This window comes from Danaus plexippus, chromosome 5 (assembly GCF_018135715.1).
Source record: "Danaus plexippus chromosome 5, MEX_DaPlex, whole genome shotgun sequence".
NCBI lineage: Eukaryota > Metazoa > Arthropoda > Insecta > Lepidoptera > Nymphalidae > Danaus > Danaus plexippus.
The window spans coordinates 3,584,292-3,608,170 of NC_083539.1; the positions used below are offsets into that span (position 1 = coordinate 3,584,292).

General features: G+C 30.8%; 3 protein-coding genes, 1 long non-coding RNA gene and 1 other non-coding gene across 8 annotated transcripts in view; 2 read left to right on the forward strand and 3 right to left on the reverse strand.

The window, feature by feature from the left end:
- Positions 1–9,476: 9,476 nt before the first annotated feature.
- Positions 9,477–9,548, reverse strand: Trnae-uuc (transfer RNA glutamic acid (anticodon UUC)). The gene has a single exon. It is a non-coding gene; the product is annotated as a tRNA-Glu (tRNA).
- Positions 9,549–13,107: 3,559 nt separating this feature from the next.
- LOC116768938 (myosin light chain alkali) lies at positions 13,108–16,623 on the reverse strand. Of its 3 annotated transcripts, none has more exons than XM_032659856.2 (7): positions 16,510–16,623; positions 16,184–16,211; positions 15,162–15,319; positions 14,786–14,936; positions 14,377–14,463; positions 13,886–13,941; positions 13,108–13,387 (listed from the first exon to the last, which is right to left on the reverse strand). In XM_032659856.2, exons 1-6 carry the CDS (start codon positions 16,510–16,512, stop codon positions 13,916–13,918), a joined length of 453 nt encoding a protein of 150 aa, XP_032515747.1. In that variant the 5' UTR covers positions 16,513–16,623; the 3' UTR covers positions 13,108–13,387; positions 13,886–13,915. The 3 variants fall into 3 exon arrangements, with proteins under 3 accessions (XP_032515747.1, XP_032515746.1, XP_032515745.1); XM_032659855.2 differs by having other exon boundaries at positions 13,878–13,941; XM_032659854.2 differs by lacking the exon at positions 13,886–13,941.
- Positions 16,624–16,637: 14 nt separating this feature from the next.
- On the forward strand, positions 16,638–17,466 carry LOC133320374 (uncharacterized). Its single transcript, XR_009753749.1, has 2 exons — positions 16,638–16,779; positions 17,012–17,466. It is a non-coding gene; the product is annotated as an uncharacterized LOC133320374 (long non-coding RNA).
- Positions 16,789–19,698, reverse strand: LOC116768937 (uncharacterized). 2 transcript variants are annotated; one of them, XM_032659851.2, is made up of 9 exons: positions 19,282–19,698; positions 19,104–19,211; positions 18,874–19,035; positions 18,710–18,774; positions 18,085–18,474; positions 17,929–18,004; positions 17,746–17,867; positions 17,281–17,430; positions 16,789–17,205 (listed from the first exon to the last, which is right to left on the reverse strand). In XM_032659851.2, the coding sequence occupies exons 1-9, from the start codon at positions 19,292–19,294 to the stop codon at positions 16,987–16,989; spliced, it is 1,305 nt and encodes a 434-aa protein (XP_032515742.2). In that variant the 5' UTR covers positions 19,295–19,698; the 3' UTR covers positions 16,789–16,986. The 2 variants fall into 2 exon arrangements, with proteins under 2 accessions (XP_032515742.2, XP_032515744.1); XM_032659853.2 differs by having other exon boundaries at positions 19,104–19,220; positions 19,282–19,297.
- A 1,211-nt stretch (positions 19,699–20,909) lies between these two features.
- LOC116769246 (protein unc-80 homolog) overlaps positions 20,910–23,879 on the forward strand; it is a 29,508-nt gene continuing 26,538 nt past the window's right edge. Inside the window, exons 1-6 of the mRNA XM_061528038.1 lie at positions 20,910–21,062; positions 21,276–21,429; positions 21,773–21,799; positions 22,527–22,672; positions 22,991–23,156; positions 23,322–23,538. Coding sequence (XP_061384022.1) covers positions 21,043–21,062; positions 21,276–21,429; positions 21,773–21,799; positions 22,527–22,672; positions 22,991–23,156; positions 23,322–23,538 — 730 coding nt within the window. The 5' untranslated portion in view covers positions 20,910–21,042. The remainder of the gene's footprint in view (positions 21,063–21,275; positions 21,430–21,772; positions 21,800–22,526; positions 22,673–22,990; positions 23,157–23,321; positions 23,539–23,879) is intronic.

The window sequence follows — 23,879 nt, forward strand, 5'->3', positions numbered from 1 at the left end:
GAATGGAGTTGTGATAAAAATTTTCATTTCAGTCAATCAAGTCAATGATGAAGGCGTTAATAGCCTTGTATTGTTGTCTATTAAACAAAAATCGAATATATGTGGTAAATATAATATAATAAAAGGCTAATTATTAATTTTGTCTTCATTGAAATATGAAATAATTTACAATACAGGTGCAAAGAGTTTTATTAATAGACTTAATGTGTCATTTAAGTATCTTTCTTAATTCTTAGTATTTGACGCGAATATTTTCGTTCTTGGCTTTATCTCAGTCAGTCGATAATTATTACGAACTTTGTAAGATAAAAAATTCATTCTTCTTCTACATGTCTATCCAATCCAAATTCGGTAAGTGTAATATTGCGTGCTCACAGCCGATGTCGTCGTAATACTCGGCAACTGGTCCTTGATAGTTAGTTATTTTACTTCCTGCCCGAGCGTGTGCACTAACCCCAAGTTCGCATTGCCAAACTACATACGGAGCGTCAACAGTTTTCCAATAAAATATCGTCGCATAATTTACTATTACCGTATGTTATTGAGTGAGAAACGAGAAACGTGTCGTATGTAGTATGAAGATAAACTCGTGGTTAGCGTAGAGGAGTTCGCGTGTTCAAATTCATTGGGTTACTGGGTCCTGCGTGTCGTGGTTTAAGACAAGCGACCAAAAACGTAAGATATTTTGATGTGCGTCGCTATAGTCAAAGCCACCAACGATCGTTCGCTGTATTTATTTTATGACAATTTTTCTTGTAAAATCTCTTCAAGCCAAGCATTCTAATCACCAACTGTCAAGATACGAAAAGAAATCTATTTCGTTCAAACAATATCTAAAATTTTAAGTTTTTTCTAAAACAAAGAAAAATGTATTAGGAATGCCTTACTTAACATTTTAGTAAATTTTATTATTATTATTACTTTACATATTTTTAAATGGTAATGAAAACAGGTCCTATGGGCACGATGCAATGAAAAGGCCATTATTAGCATTTTCATTCCGATTCCCAGCATACCCTAAGGGCTAAGGCCTAAAAGGAACCCATTACGTGTAAGAACAAATTTGATTTTTTTTATGTTTTCTTCCTATTTTAAAGGACTATTCTTATTGTTTTAATGATAAACATTTTTTTTTCAATCCTATTTTTCGGGATATTTTATTGGTAAAATGCTATTTTCCGTTTTAATATGATTAGCTTTGACCTCTTTTTACAAATAGTGGAACACACTTTTGGTTTAAGCGCCATCTATACGAATGAGTCTTAAACAGGCAGCCGCCATGACAGAAGCAATGCAATATATTGCAATTCAGTTACGACTAAATAGATGGCAGCACAATCTACTTAAACAGATTTTTTCATACTATCGGTTTACCCACTGAGTTTGAAATTGAAACTGAAATTTTAACCACTGAGAAACCAAACATATATAATAAAAATATGTATGAGATTTTTTTTGTTAGTTGTTAAATTAATAAGTCGTCTAAAATAAGGTCGTCTATACATTTTACACTCCCCAAGCAAGCGACAAAGATCTATTGTTTGGGAATCACCCTCCCTTGAGGGATGGAGCAGCTCGGAAAACGGGTTTCAAACTTGAAGCAGTTTAAACCAGATCTATTTTTCAATTAAAAAAATATGGGGTCGTTTCAAGAATTAAGTATTTACTGGAAACGAATATTGAAAATTACACTGGTATCGACTCTAGTCTATTGTTTAAATACTTTTAAATAACAACATTAATGATAAAGTTATAAGAAAATATTTCCTTGACACTAAAAGAGCATATTTTAAACCATGAAATATTAAAATATAAAAAAACGAGTACGTTCTATGAACACACAGAACCTTAGAATTAAATAATAAAATAGACAGTGTCATGACGTGATTAGAAGGACAAAAAATCAATACTAAGGATTTGTTATGCAAAATTTAAATGTTTTGTTTATAATTTAGTATTTGAAGTTTAGAATGACCTTCGATATTATGATGGTAAGGATTACATCATCGTCGGAGTCGCCTCATAGCCCCTACCTGACTCAACGACACAACTACTTCTTATCCACAATGTAAAGCTTATGACTGATAAATTGATAATGATCAGTTCTTGAATAGGTGCACTCGTAATATCTCTAATTTCTATTATAGATAATAAACAAATAAATTATGTCGGCAATCCTTTTGATTTCATTTTATATTGGCACTTAGAATTTTAATTGTTATATGTATAATGTAACATTTTCTTTACACGACACTGGCAGAATATATTGTGCACGTCTTTGCACGGATTAAGTCCATATTTAAAATCACCAAACCAGTATTTTGTTTGTTGTGGTACCATTTGTGCTGTATTTTTAATAAAAGGAGAAGAAAGTTACGGCTCCAATTCTTAGAGATTATAAAAATATATTCGTATACATAATAAAAAATCTCACAATCGCCAATAACGAAGAATAGTAGACAGAGTTGTTAATCACACTAAGAATAAACTTATATACAATAAAAAAAAATGACAAGGAAAACCAATTTATTATTTAAATCATATAGATGTCATACACATTTCAATATATTTTTTTTAATGTTTGGTTTCTTAAAAAAACAAGAGGCATTGGACTAATTGTTGACACGAACATTGAGCGACATTTATCATACATCTGAAACACAGTACTTAGTCTAAATTGACATCGTTACAATGAATAGGAATCGTTAACAATTTCATTCATAAATCTTAGCATATTTTCGAGCTGGGACGGTGGAGGTGAGCGTTTAATGCGCGTTATATAGGGGCCCCTTAAACCTATACCTGGGTCCCCAGTCTCAGGCATTGATAAAGCTCTTCCTGCAACGCGATGGACCCGGCACCTTCACGGTGAATCCAGGGAATGATGAGAGGTTTCGCCTTTTAACGTATCTTATTGTATGAAAAAAGGGTAACGTTTTGAATGTTGTGTGACGAAACTAACTTGGACTATACGTAGCGAAAGTGAAACTGCATTTTAAGTTATAAATTTTCAGGAAATTTGAATTCACTGACTTCCTTATAACCATGGACGTAAATATCCATGGTAGTAGGGTCATAGGTAAGGTACACTGTACAAGCAAACTAAAATTTCTAATACTATTAACTGTGGAAAGTAAACAGTATGCCTGGGAAAACTAATTAAATCCGAGACCTCTGTGGCAACGGTTCCTTACTATTCTCCCATAAAATAACAATTCAAACATTCAGGGCATAATAATATCAGTGAACATTATAGTTTGAAAGTTGAACAATCCAGTATGTATTATTCATTAAGTTTGTATAAATTGCGACATAGCCACAAATTCATTAAGTCTCTCAATACATTACTAAGGTTGTCAACATTTTTAACTTTTTTTAACTAATAAATCTGTATTTTCTATCATTCTATTAATACTATTTTCATTTCTTTAAATCAAGCCCAATAGTGTATAGAATCGATTCACTTGCTTTTTTTTTAACCGTTTGTTTAAATTCCGACAGAATTTATCTAATTGTTACAGAGGTTTGTGTTAACAAACATCATGATCATCATCAGCCTATGAAAGCCCACTGCTGAGCAAAGGCCTCCTCTCACAAGGAGAAGGTTATAGCATTAATCAACACGTTTTCTCAAGGCGTATTGGCGATTTCAAACTTATAATTTGAAATGATAAATCCAGGTTTCCTCACAATGTTTTCCTTCACCGCCTGTCAGTGGTGTCTAAATACTCTTAGAAAGTACATATGACTCGAAAAGATCACATTGGTACTTGCCAGGTTTCGGTCCCGCATCCTCATGCACGAGAGGCGGGCCTTTGACGTCTACAAACATTTTATTCCTAAATTATTAACGTATATGAATTAGTCATTTTCATTTATATGTAACGTATTTTATTTTGACCTTAATGGTTTTTAACCGTTCAATTATAAATAGTTTTATATACGAATATTAATATAAAACCTTATACTATCCGTTTTTAATTTGACGATGCAAAACTCGTGGTAGGGAACACCCATATATATATTATGATTCATCTTGGTTATTACCGAAATATATACTATTAATACTGTAACGCTTTCATAATGAATTTTTAATTTAAACCGAAATATTTCTTGATACATACATACTGTATTTACAAACATGTCAAAAGGAAACGCGTACTTTACAATCCAACGTTAATAATTTATATGCGTCCTCACGGCTCCAATCTATTGAAACTGAGAGTACTACTACTACCATTTCTTTATCTTTTAAAAATTTTGACAATCTAATTTATATATACTTACTAATATTAATTTAATAAATTTTTTAAGTAAGTTATATTGGTATATATTGGTAGTAGAGGGGTATTATTTATTTGCGTTTTTGAAGTATTTTTAAGTTACGTATAAACGGATTGTGTAAAACAGTCTTATTTTAGCGATGTTAAGTTTTTTGTTAATAAAATGAATAATTAATTTATCAGTGTAATATAATTTATATTATCACTATGTTTCTGTAAAAGGTTCTATTTTAAAGGATAGATACAAGTACGAAGAACAAACAACTTATTTGAAGGCTTTTTCCTTCACAGAGGAATCCTTTAGTACCTATTAGTCTAAATTTATAATTGATTTTATAAATTACGAGTAACAAATAACTATTAATTATACGTCACTCTGGGTATGTACATATTAATTTTATATATTTTTTGTAGCTTCATAAAATAAATCAATAAATATTGTTATTGAAAGACTTATTTAAGATCACTCTTTTAACAAATACAAGACGAAATGTTTTTCATGGTAAACATATTTTTAAAGATAGCACCGTTGATTAAATTTCAGAGGGCCCGTAATTATTACATTTGCATTTTAATCAAATTGTATTCATATACAAAATGTATGTGATAAAACTGTTTAATATGAAATAACTAAACCTAAACTATCTATAACGAATATTTTACTTAAGTTCTATATTTACATCCAGAAATCGATAAAAAAATAATTTAGACGTAATAAAAATTATTGTTAATGTATATGTACCTATGTATATAACGTTTACAATTTAAAACATGTACTAAACGTTACACAGCTGATGCAATCCCCTCTAAGTGCTAGGTCAAATGACGCTTGTGTCGGAGCATCTTTATTTAGATGAGTTGTTATAAATGTAGGTATGTCTCCTGTGCTCAAAATATCACGGCCGTTATAAAACTACGGGTAGGTATATAAGATTTATTTAATGTTTTACAATATTACAATTTGCTAAAAAAGTCGTTCATAAAGTCTTATTATCCTTGCTCAATATGTACCTATATACTTATAAAGAATAATTACAGAGAAGTTCCTAATAAGTCACCAGTCGCGTCTCCAAATTGTGAAGAAGCACGCAACAATACCAAATTGTACTAATCGCTGGTACGGTATAATTGTGGCAATTCAATGCAAAGGCGATAAATTGTCTCAATTTAAATCCAATTTTGTCTTTTTACTAGTTTAGTAGTCGTTTCGTATTTGTAACACGATGTTATTTATGGAAAAAAAACAAACGAAAAGTAATATAATTCCAAATAGAGCAGGTTTTGGTTTCATGTAATTTAAAACGAATAAAAAACAGAAAGACTGGGAACTGGATAAATTAAATGACAACACGTTTGGGCTGAATATGGTAGAAATGTGTTACGTGTTGCCATGTACAAATAGAGTAGCGTGTATGGAAGTAATCTACTACCTTAACACAGATTAAAAATAATTAAAAATATATTAAATGGAATAAATTTAAACCGTCATATAAATTTTATAAAAATACTGATATTGACTCGCAGTGGTATTGCCGTACTTAAAGTAAATTTATTATCCAATGACCTATTAAAATAGTTACAGTTTAAGAGCACGTCGCGTCGTAGGTGGGGCGCACACACGCTCCCGTCCGGTAATTTACCAATCACTGAGATGTTGTGAATTACTCTTAATGTTAAACGTTCAGTTGGTACTGTCACTAGATTAGACAAAAGAACGGGAAATACATACATTGGCATTTATCGTACTGAAAATTGGAACGTACTCAATTGAATGAATGCTAAGAAATTCCGTGGTATGGTAGGGTGTTGATTATGGAAACCAAGATATATATTACGATAGTTTTCAATATAAGGCAAATTTCATCAAATTATTTAATTAAATACAAATAAAATTTATAAAATGAATAGAGAATGAGCTTCTGGGATTACCTATTCCAGCGTATTCTTAATTGAACATTATAAAATGAATATAAAACAGATAGTGAAATATATAAAACATTATCTGGGTATAATCTTTCAAGGTCAGATAGTAACATATCCGAATGTATTTATGATTTTCGGCGATATTACGAGACGTATTGTTCATAACACAGTTCATTAATCAAGGCATTGTGAGTTAGAAGATTTCAAGTCGCACCCACAGACGCACACCCTCCAAATATTCTTTGTTAGAACAGTATTATCTAAATATAAAAAAAAAGATAAAAATAAGAAAGATAAAGATATATATCTTTCACGAGCAATTTATTTAATCGTGCCGTTTAAATGAGGTTCGGTAAGAGTTTTCTATAAATGGCCACTTTTTTACGACCAAAATAAAAATAATCACTTAGCTGAACGGAAATGCATTAGATGCATGGGAATAGTTACAATGATCAAAAGGTTTTCCTGGTTTATATATAAGAGTAGGTATTACATACATATTAATTATTTATTTCGATAACGCTTGATATAATAGTGCATTGTTAATTTTAACTAATGTGTTGTTTTGTTGTGAGTTAATTATATATATATAGCCCAGTGTGCTTCATTCAGTATTAAAATATATATTTTTATTTCTTAATAGTCTATATCTTGTTGTTTTTGTAAATTATATTTGAAAAAGTTGTATCATTATATGCATATAATAACTGTCAGGCGATGTTTATTAAGTTATCAGACTTGGAAAACTTGTTAGTCTTAAATGTCAATGAACTAAGAGGATTAAAAAATATTAAACTACATTATTTACTTATAAAAAGCAAAATATTCATCAGTTATGATAAATAAATCTTAATGTAATGTATTACATTATAAACAATAGTTGAATTTGCTTCGTAATCACGATACAGAACAAAAGAGACGGTGAAGGATAGAGGGCAAAGACACAGTTATCACTTAACGAGAACAAGTCACTTTAATTGTGTTTATAGCATTAAGATGACAATGAGCATTCCTACGTAACATGTCCACACTTACAAGCCCACCATATTATTACCATCGTAACAGTGTATATTTATATATAAACACACACACAAACACATATATATATGTCTGTGTGTGTGTTTGTACATATATATAATCTCTAACATTTAAAATTTATTTCTTAATACTTGGAAAGGAAATTTGTGTATGATTAATCGATATGTTGTATACTTTGTAGTATCAAAACTAACTAAAGTTCTAGACAATTTTTAACTATATACACAAATGTGCCGTAAATATACAGTTCTTGATATTTATTTACAAACAATGTGAAGACATTACTTTTTTCTTACAAATGTCACACGTTTAAATAAAGTGTGGTCGCATGTTATTTTATTGTTTTGTAACAATGGTAGCCCGTGAGAAGCAAGGGGTGCTGAGGCAGACATATAGAGATATGACGTCAAAGGAGACAGACATATGGCGTCAAAAATAAACATGTATATAACGGTGTGATGTGAAGGGAATTACTTTTAGTGCTTAGGCGGTAAATCACTCTTTTTTTACTTATTGGAATTTTTCTAATTATTCTTATGTTTATTAAATATTCTATTAATGACTAATCTTTTCATCAACAAACATAAGCTATCAAAATTCTATAACCTTATTCTAATAGATTTCTGACAGTCATTCGCTTGTTACGTAACAAAAGATTTGTATTAACGATCATCAAAGAAGGGGATGAAAAAGATTTTTTATATGAAGTGCAATTAAATATGAATGAAAGATATAAAAAAATGATAATTAAAAAATATTCTAATTTATATCACGCGATAGAATTGTAAAGAAAACTATGCAAGGACAGAAACTTTGGAAGTAATAGTTTGTCAAAGATTTTGCGGTGAAATTAAAGGAGGTAATTATGAGTCAGTAATTAAGGTTGCATGAGATCCCGGCACAGTTAGTATCAGGCACGAGCTTCATACTATAGCTTAGCCACCAGACTTCACTCATCATTTACTAGAAAAGCTTTGCGGTTGAGAAAATTAACATGATAGATAATTGAATTTTATGTCTATTGAGTTATTCCTCTGTACTTAGTACGAAATTACATTCCAACTTACCAGCGGTTTAAAAGTAAGTTACTCGTTTATAAAAATATACAACTGATGCGTCCTTCGATAATGATTTAAATTAACTTAAAGATACAAACATCCGTCAAAGTGAAACTCGATGTGAGTGACTTAATCGCTAATCGCTAATCGATGAGGTAATATATAAATATTGATGATGGAGAGTCATTTATCTTTACATTTTAAAACGAAGAAAGCTTTGTTTAATACTAAAATCCAATATATATATATATATAATATGGTTATGAAACAGAGGAGATACCCAAAATTATTTAATCTCTTGCAAACAGATTAGTAGGAGATAAAGATTGCTCTAGAGTCTAGGCGTGTAGAAATAGCAGCGTGCAATGATAAAATATTTAATGTCTATAAATATAATAAATAACTGAGTTTAAATCTTATCAGTGGCTCGTTTTATCTGATAAAACTGTTATCATACGTTTTAAAGTTAATGTTTTGTTCTTTATAAGTATATTATAGTAGTAAATAACAGTACCAGTAGTGATTTCAGCTTAACGTCTTAAGAATATAATTCTTATTTCTACTTTAAGCTAATATACAATAGGTTTTTATAAAATTATGAATGAAATGTATATTTCAAATGTACTAATACTGTTTGTTTTTTTTTTTTTATAAAATGTGAATCGTAGCTACAAATATAAAACTAGCTAGTATATTCTTAGAAGTAGGTACCACCTACAAGAAATCTATTAGTAGTACCTACATTAGCGTTAACGAAAACCTACTTACATATATCGACGCTTGTGAAATGACATGTATATATTTTCTATAGTATTTAATAGATGTAGAATATATCAAGATTTAATATTAAGCTGTGGTTTATAAAGATAAGAAGAAAAATAATTTTAGTAAATCCTGGGTTTAAATTTGTTATAACGCAGATTCAGCAAACAATCTGAACTTCGTTAGAAAAGTAAAGATATAATAATGGCTCTGTATTTTTTTATATATACTTTAAATTGGATAATAACAAAGTTAGAAGAAGCAAATAAATATTATTGGCAAACTAGTCAATTAACAATTTTATTACATATGTATAAAGGAAAAAATGCTATAGTTATCTATGAGAAGCTATTTAACAGTACCATAGTATTGACACAATAAATAAAAATAAATAAATAAGTCAAAAAGTACTTTCCCGTACCGGGAATCGAACCCGAGCCTCCTGGGTGAAAGCCAGGTATCCTAGCCACTAGACCATACGGGATGTGACAGAATTGCCAAAATGTATAAACATATAATATATTTTACTTTTTGTCAACACACAAATTAGAATGCTATAATAATGTATGGTAAATTCTAGAATTTAAATTTCGATGTTTTATTATGAAGCAATCAAAAAAGTGCCGTTCTAGATTTTTATGTGTACTTTTAAAAAGCCGTACACAAGTGTATGTTTCCATATAAAGACTAAACGTCGACATCGTAATAGTCATTGCTTCATTAAGAATTCTCTCTCACGATCCATACGATGAAAATTCGCAACGCAACTCATATTGTGTAATAAACTAAGTTTTCCTTACAATGCCTCCTTCGTTTAGAATAACGGACCTATATTCCGTCACGTTCGAGGGACACTTCAGTTATAAGAGCGGCTCAGCGGGAAACAGAAAGGGTGAAATATAGGTAAAAAATGTACGTATATTCTGTGCCATAGGGTTGTCAAAAACTATGCTTTTTTTTGCGTTTCCCCTTGCAATTAGGGTTACAAATGATATATATTTATGTATAAAGCTAGCTAACACTTAATATTACTACAAACATCCTGCTATTATTATAATCGATGAAAAAACATTATAAGACGATAGTTAATCGGCTATAAATTAATTCAATACACTACATATTAAGTATACCTATTGTATGTACTAATTATTTCTTTGTTATAATAAGTGAAGAATATTTTTTCTATTAGTAATTCATATGATAAGAATACTTTATATAGAAATATATTAGAAATTCAAGTGATCCTTTTTAGGGTAAGAGAATCAACGAAATTATAAAGCAATGATCTTTAAATTCTGTACAACCATAAAAATTATTTTTCTAGATTCTTTATTATTCCTTAGATAATGAAAACATTAGTTGAATTATTACTTTATATAACATGACTTTATGTAAATGACATTAAAATATATTTTTGTTTTTATCATAGCCAAATGGGACACGAAACTGGTAGTTAGATAATTGTAGTTAAAGCATTCGAATGTTCGGTTTAAAATTATATTAAAATAGAAACTTTTATTCTATAACAGTGAAAAGGTTTCGAGAAGAGAAATTTTAGGTTTTATGTATTTAACTTAGACATAAAAGAAAAATTATATGTATTCTGTAGGTATACGTTGTTAAACAAATATCGTTTTTATGTTGTTTATTATTTATAGAAAATGTATATAACCTGTGTTATATGTAAATGTAATTTAAAAAATAACACAACTTTGTTATAATACGAGTAATATGAGAAAATTCTTTATGTCAGCTCTACCCTCATGAACACATTTTGATATGAAACCGGCTTTTCAGGTTTCAGTGAAATAAATACAGAACGTTTGTTACCTGTGTTGTGTTTGTCTTCGTGTTTCTTTTCCTCCTGCTGATTGCTTACATCTGCCATTTTTGATAACCACAGATAAACTGTAAAGTGAGAACAAATTCTTATAGGTATTCACCATATTCATACGTTATTTTTCACAACTTGCGATATAATATCTAACTATTTTTATCTTTTATTATGATAAGTATGATACGTACGAAGGAAAACAAAAATATATGTGTTATAATAACAATAACTTATTTGTAAATAGTCTATTTTGATTTTTGGCTCATCTATGTTTTTGCCAAGTCCTTTGTTCCCATTACAAAGCGTCATTTTATGAGAAGTTCTTATATCTTACGAATTGTCTACATGCAAAATACTCACTTTATTATATTTCAGTTGACTTGTAATCGTTATCACTGTAATCACTCACTTAACACGTATACGAGACTCGCTCGCCGATGAAATTTGAATACTGCGCCGTCAAATGATTTCACAGCTATAGAACTGGCCTGGAGCCGGAAAGCGTCAAAGTGTTGCCAGTATATATATTTTTAATTTCCATGCAAAATCATTTTTATTATTGTTGTCTAAATATTTTATTTATAATATTTATGTATTTCCTTTAAACTTATGTTTGTTAGAATTCTTTTCGACATGTTTTATACAATAAGTGTTAAATGCTTTAATTTAATTACTACTTGAAATCACTTAATATGTGGAAGAGAAGTAGACAGTTATTCCAAAGGTTAGGAAAGCACGTGTGATACGCTTTGTAGTGCCGGTAACCGCTTAACATCAGACTGACATTGTGTGTTCGCCGCTGCTCTGCTATAAAAAGAAGTGTCCTGTACCATAAGTAAATGTTTTCGTATTTTAATTTATATCTGATTTTATTTTATTTTTTACCAAAATCTCTTAAGTAGGAGGTAATTTTATACAACTGGTCACACTTTTACACAGCATCACTCCGAACAACTTTCCGACCGCATCCGAACATTCCCGATCAGTCTATTGATGCCGCCAAATTACTTTCCGCGCCATTTTCCTTCTCTTAAAAGCAACCACTGTTTCGGGGAACTCAGAAGGGTGGTTTTGGTTTTATGCATTTTATTTACAACGGTTTACTACTAAATAACACACTCCAATGATCATCGTTTTAGATTTTATCTTGATACCCCGGAGATAAAAAATTTATAAATATATTTTGTTACAATATTAAAAGTTATTGACTTGATTATTGCTAATCAAATGACATACCAATATCTTTCTCCCACGTTTCCATAGTCTTATGTACTACACATGTACCGTTAAGAGTTTTTCGTTCAAGAATCTTAACAGATATTATGATTATAGGTTATCAACGTGAAACAAGAAAACGCTTCGTATGTAGTGACAAACCAAGTTGTGTTAAGCATACGGATTTTGCTTTCAATGTTATCTTATCTAATAGTCGGCTTACTTTGGTATAAGTAATAAGTGTCCATGATTTGATAGTAATTGTGACGAAGAGTCCTTGTAAACTTCATGATACTGATATTTATATGACAAAACTATTTCTAAGTGTTGAAATAAGTAAGATGATATCCGACGGTATTTTATATAAAAACAAATCATCCCTGCTAAGTGAACAAACTAATTATTTATAAGGGTCATCCATCTAATTACATTGTAATAGAGACTCTTTGAGGCTTCATTAAGACGTCAGGAAATGACGTCACATATATAAACGAAACCATCTTGAACATATTATTCGAAATTCAAAAAAACTATAAGTAATAATTTTGAATATCACCTCACTCTAAATAAAAAAATCTAACCTTTTAACGTATATAATAAAAATATATTCATTTCAAAATGTAGGTTTTTCAATATGTGTTAATTGTGTTGTGTGATTCACATTTCAGTAAGAAAACCTTGGTCCAGTATTACGTAATCTTCAATTATATCGGCATTTTAAACTTATGTCACAAACGTGAATCTAATTTACATTCTACTCTATAATAACTTGAGATATTAATAATTGAAGGCATATCGAATACGTGTTCTTAGGAATTTCAAATAAAACGCCTGTATCATAATTGGTAAACTCACGATAATGTATGTCTAAGATTGAGAGACTAAGATCTTTGCTTATTTAGGGTTCAAGATAAAAAGGTGTTCCTAAAAACGTCTCAAAGTAATATAAATTCAAATAATCAACATAACCCAAGTCGACCATCATAACACAATATGATTTTAATGCTTTATTATAAAATAATTTACTGTTGTGTTGTCATTATAAACTTATAAATAATAATAATAAATTTTGTAAAACACGTACAACGTGTCACAGTTCTCTCTTTAATTCAGAGTTATTATTACATTGTACAGAATGAAAGTCTGGTATATAAAAAGAATTGTATGCAAGATGTTAACAAAGTTGTTGATTGTCTAAGGCGCGGGCGCGGCTTCCGCCTTAGCGGCCGCTGGTTTATCGCCCTGCCAACCCGCCACCATTTTTTTGAGAAAAGCTGCAAAATATAAATTAAATTAATTAGTTGTGTTATTTCATTATTTGTATATCACCAAATATGTCTACCAGGATTTGAACCTTAGACTTCCAGAATATTATGGAATAAAATTATAGAAAAATTGAACACAATCAGAATTAAACAGTTACATTGAATACATAATCTTTAAATTTAATTTTTACAGTTCTATAAATAATTTATTTGTAGAACTGTAGATTTATTATTAATTATGAATGAAAATCGTGATTATTTAATTGTTATAACGTAACTGTTTATATCTTAACATAGAACAAAACTGTAGACATTAAGCATTTGACTGACGTTAAAAAAAATTGCTGACGTTGACACAATAAAGCACAGATTATTATAAAAAGGCTGCAAAAGTATTTGACGTTGACGTTGGCACAAAGAAACAGATTGTTGTAGAAAAAGCTGCGAGTGAAGACAGGAAGCGACATGAAGCTAAACTTTGCCATTAGGAATCACTTACGATCTTACAACTAAAGATATGAGGACAAGTGCTGCCATCTACGCCATCACCTTCTTCAGGAATGCTGAAAATGTATAAAAGGTCAATCGTAGTACATGCAGCAACTAAATACGGGATATATTAATATAATTCGCAATTGTCTTAACAATGCTTGTGGGGTGGAGGACTACTGTGAAGTACTTTTTTTGGGAAAATACAGGCATATATGAAGTATATAAAAATGTAAAATTCACTTGACTCAAAACAGATCATTCAAAATAGGAACTAGGTTGAAAACATTACGGGACTGATTTAAATTATTAAATTAGTGCATAATGCATCTACTGTTTGATGTGCTAAAGACAAAGTTCTATTTTCACTACGTTATTCTGAGTGAGTATAGGGAAGGAACTAATGTAAAATGCATAGTGTAATAACAACGCAATATTCTTTGATACTTCCATTGAAACCCTTCACAAAATTCTTGGTCACTATAATACTCGTATTTCAAACTACTTACATGCGTATGGGATCATGCCATCATCGTCTTCAGGGTCCATGCAGTCCTTTGTAACCTCTGCGACTTCATTGTCGTCAAGTTTCTCGCCTGGATTCGCAATATTATTAATTAGTAACATCTTAAATAAATAATAAATGTACCAAATGTCCTAGTTAATAGTCGGCGGCTTAAACGAAACCATAGATAATAAAAAACATTTCCGCATTTACCACAGTCTATATAACTATTCAATTATTTTTAGAATAAAAAATCAAATAAATCGTTTATAGTTTTAACATTAATTTGCTACAAATAATAGTTTCTTGCAAATTAACTTTATGAATTCATATATAAGTTATTTAACAATGAACTAAATAGTTTATATCGCTGTTATTAATTTCTTATCGTATTTTGTTGCTTCATCAATTACCTAATGCCAATAGAGTGTGTGTCAATTCAGCGCCAAGCATGAGACCGTTCTCATTCTTGTCGTACAGCTTCAGACATTCAAGGAAGTCCTCGTAGCATCCCTGGTCTTTGTCTTTCTTGCATTGGCTGTAGATGGGAAGGAACTCTTCAAGCTGTAACAAAATACATGTTTTATTATAAAGTTAGTTAAGCTATGCATATCGCTAATAGCAAACAAAGACGATTACTAAATACGTAATGTGTATACCTTTGTAAGTAATAATTAGGCTATATGTAGATATTCATGTTATATGTATTTTATTAAGAGTTGTTGAAGTGAAAAAAATGATAATCCTTTATATCATAGAATTGTTGTAAAATATAAATGTGATGATTACTGAGAGCTGTTTCTCGCCCTTCTTCTTGGTGCCGCCGAGTTTCTCGATGGTGGCGAGTGTGGGGTTTGAGTTGAGTGCCCTCAGGATGTCACCAACGTTGAAGGCATCGATCTTGCCGCTACCATCGAAGTCGTAGATGGAGAAGGCGAAGGATGCCCCTACACAATATATTGATTATTTTAGACAATATCCAAAAGCTTATATAATAAGGCTGCTATGGCTAAGACTAGAACCATTCCTTTGACATTGTATTAAAATGTTTATGTTTAACTACTATATATCATGCTCAATAGTATCTAAATTATATAACCTTGACAATAAATATTAATATCGATTATGGAGTAATGATAAAACTTCCTTCCACTTCAACACGTTTCAGGTGTCGCGAGACTCCGTGGGCGAATTCTTAACACCTACACGTTTAGATTTATTCAAAGTAGAAAAATGAATCACCGTTCTATTTATAACTTAATTTGAATATCCCAATTCTAAAAACGTTAACCCCTCCATAAAAATAATTAAAATGCCTAACAATTATCTGTTACTACTTTACATTAGTAGATTTGGCAGATAAAAAATGGATTGACGGTCATATCAAAAGCTTCATAGTATAAATTTTTATAAATAAAATAAAAAATATCAGTTTTATTTCCTAATATACTTAAATATGGTCGCAAAGACTTTAATGAAATTTGAGCGTCGTTTCTCTGTTTGGGCGGGCGGCTACGTGTATCACGTGACTCGACGAGTTATATTTGGAACGCTGCGCTCGCGCATAGTCGCAGTACTGTTACCACCGGCAATACACAACACGAGCCTTTTATGACAAACGTTCTATACTTAGAATACAAATGTTTTACGTCATAAAGTATAATATAGCTGTTTTTATCGTACTAATAAATCTCTCATAATACTCTTATAAGATATTAGTTCCATTTTATGAAAATTTTCCATCGAGCAAGTTTTAGGGATTTAAAATACGAATGTACCTTAACTTTATTAATGATTAAAAAAATACTCACTTTCAATTTCGTTCTTGCTGAGGTCGCTCTGAAAATTATAGAAAAATATTTCGTTACTTTCATTATATCATATATATAATGTTATATTATATTATTTTATTAATTTCTCATTTGTGTGGTGTTACTACATAACACTCGATATGCTCAATTTATAAAGATTAAAAGTTGTACATGATTCAACATTCAAGAATGGCACACCATTTAGAGCACAACACGTATTCTGTGCCAAAACGATATTCCTCCGGTCAGCGGAATCTACCACATTGCTTCTCATCACTTGTATCACTGTATCCCTTTTCACATCACTGGCATTACATTAAACTCACCATTTTGTGTGGTGTTAGTCGGTTCCCTCCCGGTCTTCACTGGCAGACGTTCAGACAAGAAGTGGGGCTCGAAAACTTTTCACCGGACTGTTTTAACTGACTCAGATGGCGCTCCTATGGATATTTGAGATTTAGCCCAGGAATCCGCGAATGTTCTATTTTCAGCGGACTTCAACCGTGCCGGCTACATCCACAGACACCGCGTGTTAGTGAGGAGAGAGCGAGATGACAACAGTCACTCAGCATCTCAAGCCCGAGTATCATGCACCCGTAAGTTCGATGACGAATATACATATACAATTTACTATTTCGATCCGATCACTGTAACATATACAATGCTATTTGTTCAGCCACCATGTAGTCAACGGTGTGACAATCGAAAAATAATCAAAGTCTTATTTCAAATAAATTAAATATATATATCTTTAAAATATTAAAAATTAAAATGTTATAAATTTTTAACGCTGGTGGTCGATATTAAAATTCATCATTTTCGTTTAAGCTCATCTTGAGGCCGAAATCTTTCCAACGGGACGAATGAACTAGGGCTTCGTTGACGGTGTTGAATTTCCAAAAAACTGATCTAGAAGGCGAAGGAGTACGGAGGTTCCTTTGGTCTAGAAGACTTGCGGCTCGACGCCGAGCATCCGGTGACAAGGGACAGAAGCCACGAATAGACCCCGGCCCACGACATTCCTGGAAAAAAAAATCTATGCACATTCTCAGTTCATTTATTTCAATAATGATCGGATAACATCATTGTTATAGTACCTTCCTTCTTCCAAGAAGCCTTCGTTTCCACCACAAACCCCTAAGACACGACAGTAACTTTGCACCCTGCACGCGACACCTCCTCACGAGATTACTCTTCCGCGAAACTTGTGTAGAAACTCCGGATGTTGCTGCCAACGTTTTTTGATCCTGAACATTATTTTTAGAATACAATAATGATCGAAATATTTTAGCTCTCATTTATTATTACTTTAGTAACAAAATATGTTTTTTTTTTTTTTTTATGAAAGCTCATTATTCACTTATGAAACGCATACTTAGATTCGATTACCTAATAGATAATAAAATTTATCAATTTCTATGAATTCTAGAAGTATCGTTTTCATGTAGCAATGATATCATAGACCCACTATATATGGTTATTAGTCAGAGTACAAAAAAGTAAATATAGCAAATATATTATTTTAAGAAAATTTTTATACATAATTAAGGTTTGATATAGACCTGCTTAGAAGAAACATTATCAGTTGAAGTGACAGCGGTTAATAATTCAATTTCCTGCATCATCATCGTCTTGGGATCCCGTAAGACAGGTTCATCATCATCATCAGAGACATCATAGTCACCTGTAGAAAAAATTAACTATTGTTATGATATATTTTATAATCATTAGTATTTTCTACTTACGGTTTAAAGTTAAGAAAGCGTTTTCATATGCAGCAATGTCTTTATTCTTTTGTTCTGATTGACTCACTTGTTCAACCTGTTAAGTTGCAATTTAGGAAATATTTCACAATTTGTCGAAAATATTTACAATAAGTATAATTAGTAATAAACATTTACTTCATGTTTTTCAACTGTTTCTTTATCAACATTATTCTTTCCTTCCGTAACATTACTCGTAACTTCATCCATATAAAATCCTACATCCTGGGCAATATCAGAGCCAAACGCGTCAGCTAGATCCGAATTGCTTCTAGAATCTTCTCGTGAAGAACTGGTATTTGACGTTTTGGCTTCGTCTCTTACAAATACAGCATCAATCACATTATTGAGGTAGGAATCAATAATTTTAACTATATCTTCGTTTTGTGCTTCGTTTGATTCAATATCGTTTTGTATTTCGATATCGTATCTACAGCCAGGCTCGTCGCAAACAAAGGGCTGGACATCACTCATGTTGAATAAGTTATTTATAAACATTGATGTAGAGTTTCGTAATCTGTAGTTTCTCTGAAATGTTAAACACACAGAAGACCAAATATACATAATACACAATATAAGGGGCGCAGTTGTAATTTAAAAATGTATTTAAATTTTTGGTCTAATATAAATTTATAATTATTTATATTAGTTCTTAATGAATGGTTTAAGTGATTAAAAATTAAAACCTCATTGTTTTAATTACAATAGCAAAATTATCGAAGTTTTTAGTGGTATAAGTAGAATACAAATATACTTAGCTAACCACTTCAAAATTTTCATCTCCTTGACCTATAAAGCTAGCATCATTCTGGTCTTTGGCGAAGTTTCCTGAGAAATGCAAATAAATTAGAAACACGTATGTACATTAACTAAAATACCTATATTGTTGGTGTATTGTACATGTGTTAAGTGATATTATAATGACACCTTTCTGTGGCGTTGACGTAACAACTTCATTCTCAATATTATTCCCTTCAACATATTTATAATCATCCTTTGATACTGTGAAGGTCATGTCGTCCTCATAAGTCTCATCTAGACGTGAAATCCTGAGTTTTCTTAAGCTTGATATATAATTCCATGGTTCACCTAAATAAAGATGAAAATTATCATGTAATTCTTACTTCCACTTCTATTGCATTCTAGAAACTACTAACCGGATTCTTTCGCTGCGTTTGCTATAACATAGGCCTCGTCCAGCACCTGGCTCACCAAATGAACAGCTAGCAACGCTGCATCACGAGGGTCACACGAATCGTGGTCATCTTAAATTACTTCACATTACTTATACAATAATTTCAACAATTCGAATACAAATTTATCGCAGTTACGTACCTAAATTCGTCATTCCTTACAGTTTTAACGTAAACGATGGAAAATGCACTACAATAAAATGAGTATAATAATTCCGATGACAGATATGTTAAGTATGAACAACTGTTTTAAGTCCTTTCGGCCAGTAATAATGAGGACTTCTAGTTTTAATATTGTTAACTTTGTATTACGTTAAGATTAATGTGTAATTCAATATATTATGTATTTTTTTCTTCCTAATGATTTTATAATATAGCCTGTAATAATAACTAGCAAAAAAGCGTTATCCATTCAAAACAGTGCTGCTATTTCTGTCCCGCCCAGCCAATAGCCATAGTATTTTTCAGCCTCGAACTATTTTAGCCAGTTTCTCGACCACCGTGGAAACCTATAGAACGCTTCACAATTTAAGAAGGTTATTTATGCGAGATTGGTGCGAGATTATTTTAAAAAATACAAATTATACAAAAGAAATCTTTAGTAGTAATAAGATGTAAATAAAACCTGTATTTTCCTGACTTCTTATGTCTTAAAACTTAATTTTTTTACTATCAATCATTTAACTGAGTCAAATTAATCAATCGCTCGACTCGAACGAACATGATTATTTCAAATTAATAGTAAGATGTTCTTGAGACTAGATATAATGAATACGACTTTGGGCTTAATGAATTGAAATTAACTTTTAATAGCTCGTAAAATATAATATGCTCACTAAATCAGCGATCATAAAAATTTAAGAAATTATAATTTATAATGAAGAAGAAAATAGACATCTTGATTTAAAATTATGTCAGTATATAACGGATAGAAGTTATCGGAAATAGCAATAATCTATAGACTATAAAGTAGCAAAAATAAGTGCCGGCACTCCCTATTAGAATCTATTTGTTAAGTGACAGTCACTCTGTGAACATAAAGCGAGAATGACACTGTTATATATGGGACTGTTTAGTTACAACCAATTAACAAAATTAACTTTGGCAAAATATATTAAAAGTAAAGAATGCACCAACACGTTCTGGATGAGTTATAATTTCGTTTTCATACCATATATTTTTAGACACGTAAATTACTCACATAGTTTAGTAATAACGAAATCATGAGAACTTATTTAATAATAGTTATTTTAAAGAGAAAGTAAATAATTAAAAGAACGTTCAGGTGGTCCAGATCAGCTGCCATGTTGTTTCTATGACAACGGGAGGCTGCTTCGCGACTATCTTCGCGCACAAATCAATGGAATCTTTTTAGGGTTGACACTGCTCATTAATTCTTTCAGGATTCCTATAATATCTTAATTACTACTACTTACTTTATTATGTTACAGTTTATTATAGGCAGTTTTATATAGGCAGGGAAATTTTTTCACAAATTAATTATCATTACCATTTCATGGTCACGTCATTAAATTATGTACTATAAAAAAAAAAATCTTACGAAAAATATCTAAATGACTCTAAATAACAGTTTTAGCCTAACCCCATGCTCGATCTCTGCGGTAGCTTAAAAGTAATATTTCAGAACTTCTAATTTACGATTAACTGAGTAATACAAGTAAGTATTTTCAAGAAAATATAATTTAAGGAAGTGTAAACCCTACATTCTGGTCTCAGCGAGTGCGCAAAGCGGCACTCTCAGCCGAGCCACCCTCGACGACATCACTTTTCCCCGTCTACCTTAGCGTTCCAACAACTGAAATGTAAACATTTATAGTTCCTACTGCGTTATCTTTATATATATAATAATAAATAATAAATGAACGTGAATATAAAATAATAAATGGACGTGTTTAGATCATGGTGAGTAATTTGTTTTTAATGCTTCAGAGTATATGGACATTCACTACTTTCTTGTCTTCAACAAATAACAGACATTTGGTTTCTTTTTTGTAAAATTAAGTTATGGGTCATACATAATTCTTATAGCATATTTTAGCTATCTTCATGTTACTATTAATCACCTCTCCTTATAACAATGACGGTTAAGAGCTAGATCGAACATTATTATTTCAGCCTGAATCTTAACGACATGAATGCCAAAAATAATAACGATGAGGATCCCAGTACTGATGATCATATACCCATTGCTGTGCAAATATTCCTATGGAGGCAAACAACACCCTTCATGCGACCGAGATTCGGAAAAGTACACGATTCTACATGCATGGTTAGTACATTATTGTCTATTGTCATTGACGTAGAATGAAATGTGTACAGATTTCACAACCCCGACTATACCTGCATATACAAAAATATATGTACTTGTGCCAATTAATTTTGTTTACACATAACATTGTGGCTTTATAGTAACCTGTGCATTTTTAAAAAAGACCTTAAAATATTGCAATAAAATAAATGTTTATATCTATTTAAATATGTTTTATGTGCAACCTCCTGCATAAGCAATTTATAATTTTGCGAAACATAACGCTGAGTTTAAATATTCCCTTAAAATATAGTAACAACATTACAATTTGATGTTTATTTTTTGTTTCGTTGTAAACACGCAGTTCTGTCAACGAGCTCCAGGACATCACGTAAGTCTTTCGATAATGTGGATGAGCATTGTATTTAGTGCTGCATGGGTTATTGAAACACTATTGCTTTCTATGGTTTTGTATAACGTAATAACTTAAACTTCTACTATAATCATTATTTATTTATAAGTAAACCTGTCCATTAATAAAAATAATATTTTAGTTTGTTTTCTTGTAATGAACTATCATTTTTATAATAATGATGTTAATTAAACTCCTAATTTCTGGCTATCCTCCTTCTTGAGAGTGATCGAATGTTCAGTATGGACAGTGACATTTAAATTTTGACAGTTCATTCTTAACATTTGACATATATTTGTATACAAACATTTATTTTTTATTGATATTATGAAAATACATCATTAATAAAGTAGAATCAGGTAGTTCGAAATAAATAAAAAAAAAAAACTATGTCAACATGAATAAGTGACTGAAATAATACAATATTTAACCGTTTTCATGCATCATTTTGAAGGAATTAAAAGAAGCTTGTAAGGTATGATGAGATTGTATTATCGAAATATGTATTTAATATTTTTTTTATGTTATGTCAAATAAATATATATTAAATAATATATTCAGTAAAACTAGTTATTCAAAAGAATGCAAATGGCTTCCGAAATTTATTAGTTATAAAATAATTATATAAATTACAGATTGACAATATTAATATTTTTAATTATTTATCAACTGTAAGAAAAAATTAATGATGTGATTCTACTTCCAGTCATTTGAAAAAGTGTTAGTACAAAATCTTCGTTTTGGTCTAAGTCCAAGTCTCACTGAAGCAATTGAAACTATACCGAGATGGAGGTTGATACAGGCTTCATTGCCACATGTGATGCATGCTCTGGCGGGTCTTTTGCATACCAGGTTCATTACAAATTCCAGTACTATAATTATATTTTTTTAAGTGTTATTAACTATATCTAATGTTTACCGCCTAATGATGATTTAAATAAAACAAGTTTAAAATGTGCAATATCTTTAAATTCAGAAAATTTCGACTATTACTTTTAATGTTTTTTTTTTAATTAAATTGAATTAACTGTCTCTTACTGCAGTAGATGTATATTTGGTATAGCTTTACTTTAAATATCAAGTGTATCTGGTTGAATTATTGCAAAAATATAATCAATAGATGTAATAAAGTTTTAATATTGCATAACTGAGAGAATATTATTTTTACAGAGTAAAAGACAATATGCAAACCCTAGGAAATGTGGAGACCAAACTCCTGTACACCTTGCACTGGATCTTACTTGATGCATCAGATGAGTGTGCCGATAGTGATTATGAGAAAGAAAAATTTTATACCGACCCCTTCCATTACTTATTTTCCATACCAGCCATGACAGTGAGTAATTATATAAATTTTTTCCACTGAAAATATTTGTAGATATCTATATGAAAGAATAAAAAACTTTCCTGTGATCATAATTTTTTATTAAGAACTGCCTTAATATTTCATTTCACAAACTGGTTGTACTATTGGAATACATGTAAATAATTAATATTACAGCTGTTTGTCTTCCTATTCGCTCCTCTATCCCATCACCTAAAAGAGTCGGACTTCACAAATAACTACCGTTTAGAAAATGGTCTGAAGTTGTGGCAGGCTATGTGGGAGTTCCGACATCCAGATGCACCATGCTTCACTATGTTGGTGAAACCGAAGCCTATACCATTTGGTGGACAGTTTTTTAGACGAAATCAACATGGAGATGTCTTTATGGGCCGTAAGTGCAAAGTTAATACTATTTATAATATAGAATGGTATATAGATGGATGTATGTGTGGAGGCTAGTTCTCATTTTGCAATAAATCTAATTAATGTTTTTAATGAAACTTAACCGTAATAAAGGTGGTACACCAAAAAACCAATTATTAATTTATAAAGAAATTTCACCTAATTCCCTTGGGTAAAGGCAATAAGAATTGTAATTAGAAAGATGTCACGTAACACAGAATATAAATTATGGCGCTACTGGTTACCTCATTTTTTTTAGAGGACCCCTTTATTTAGTCTCTGATCCAAGCGCGGAAGTCTGAATTGTCCGTTTAAATCCTAACTAGAAAA

Bases quoted from the DNA above. Each gene is read 5' to 3' on its own strand.
- LOC116768937 (XM_032659851.2), bottom strand. The intron at 18,775-18,873 runs GTGTCATTATAA...TGCATTTCTCAG, and splicing joins TACGTCAACGCCACAGAAAG to GAAACTTCGCCAAAGACCAG. The intron at 17,206-17,280 runs GTACTATAACAA...TTTTTTTTCCAG, and splicing joins GGCTTCTTGGAAGAAGGAAG to GAATGTCGTGGGCCGGGGTC.
- LOC116768938 (XM_032659854.2), bottom strand. The intron at 14,464-14,785 runs GTAATTGATGAA...TTGCGAATCCAG, and splicing joins ACACACTCTATTGGCATTAG to GCGAGAAACTTGACGACAAT. The intron at 13,388-14,376 runs GTAAGTAGTTTG...TATATTTTGCAG, and splicing joins TGGCATGATCCCATACGCAT to CTTTTCTCAAAAAAATGGTG.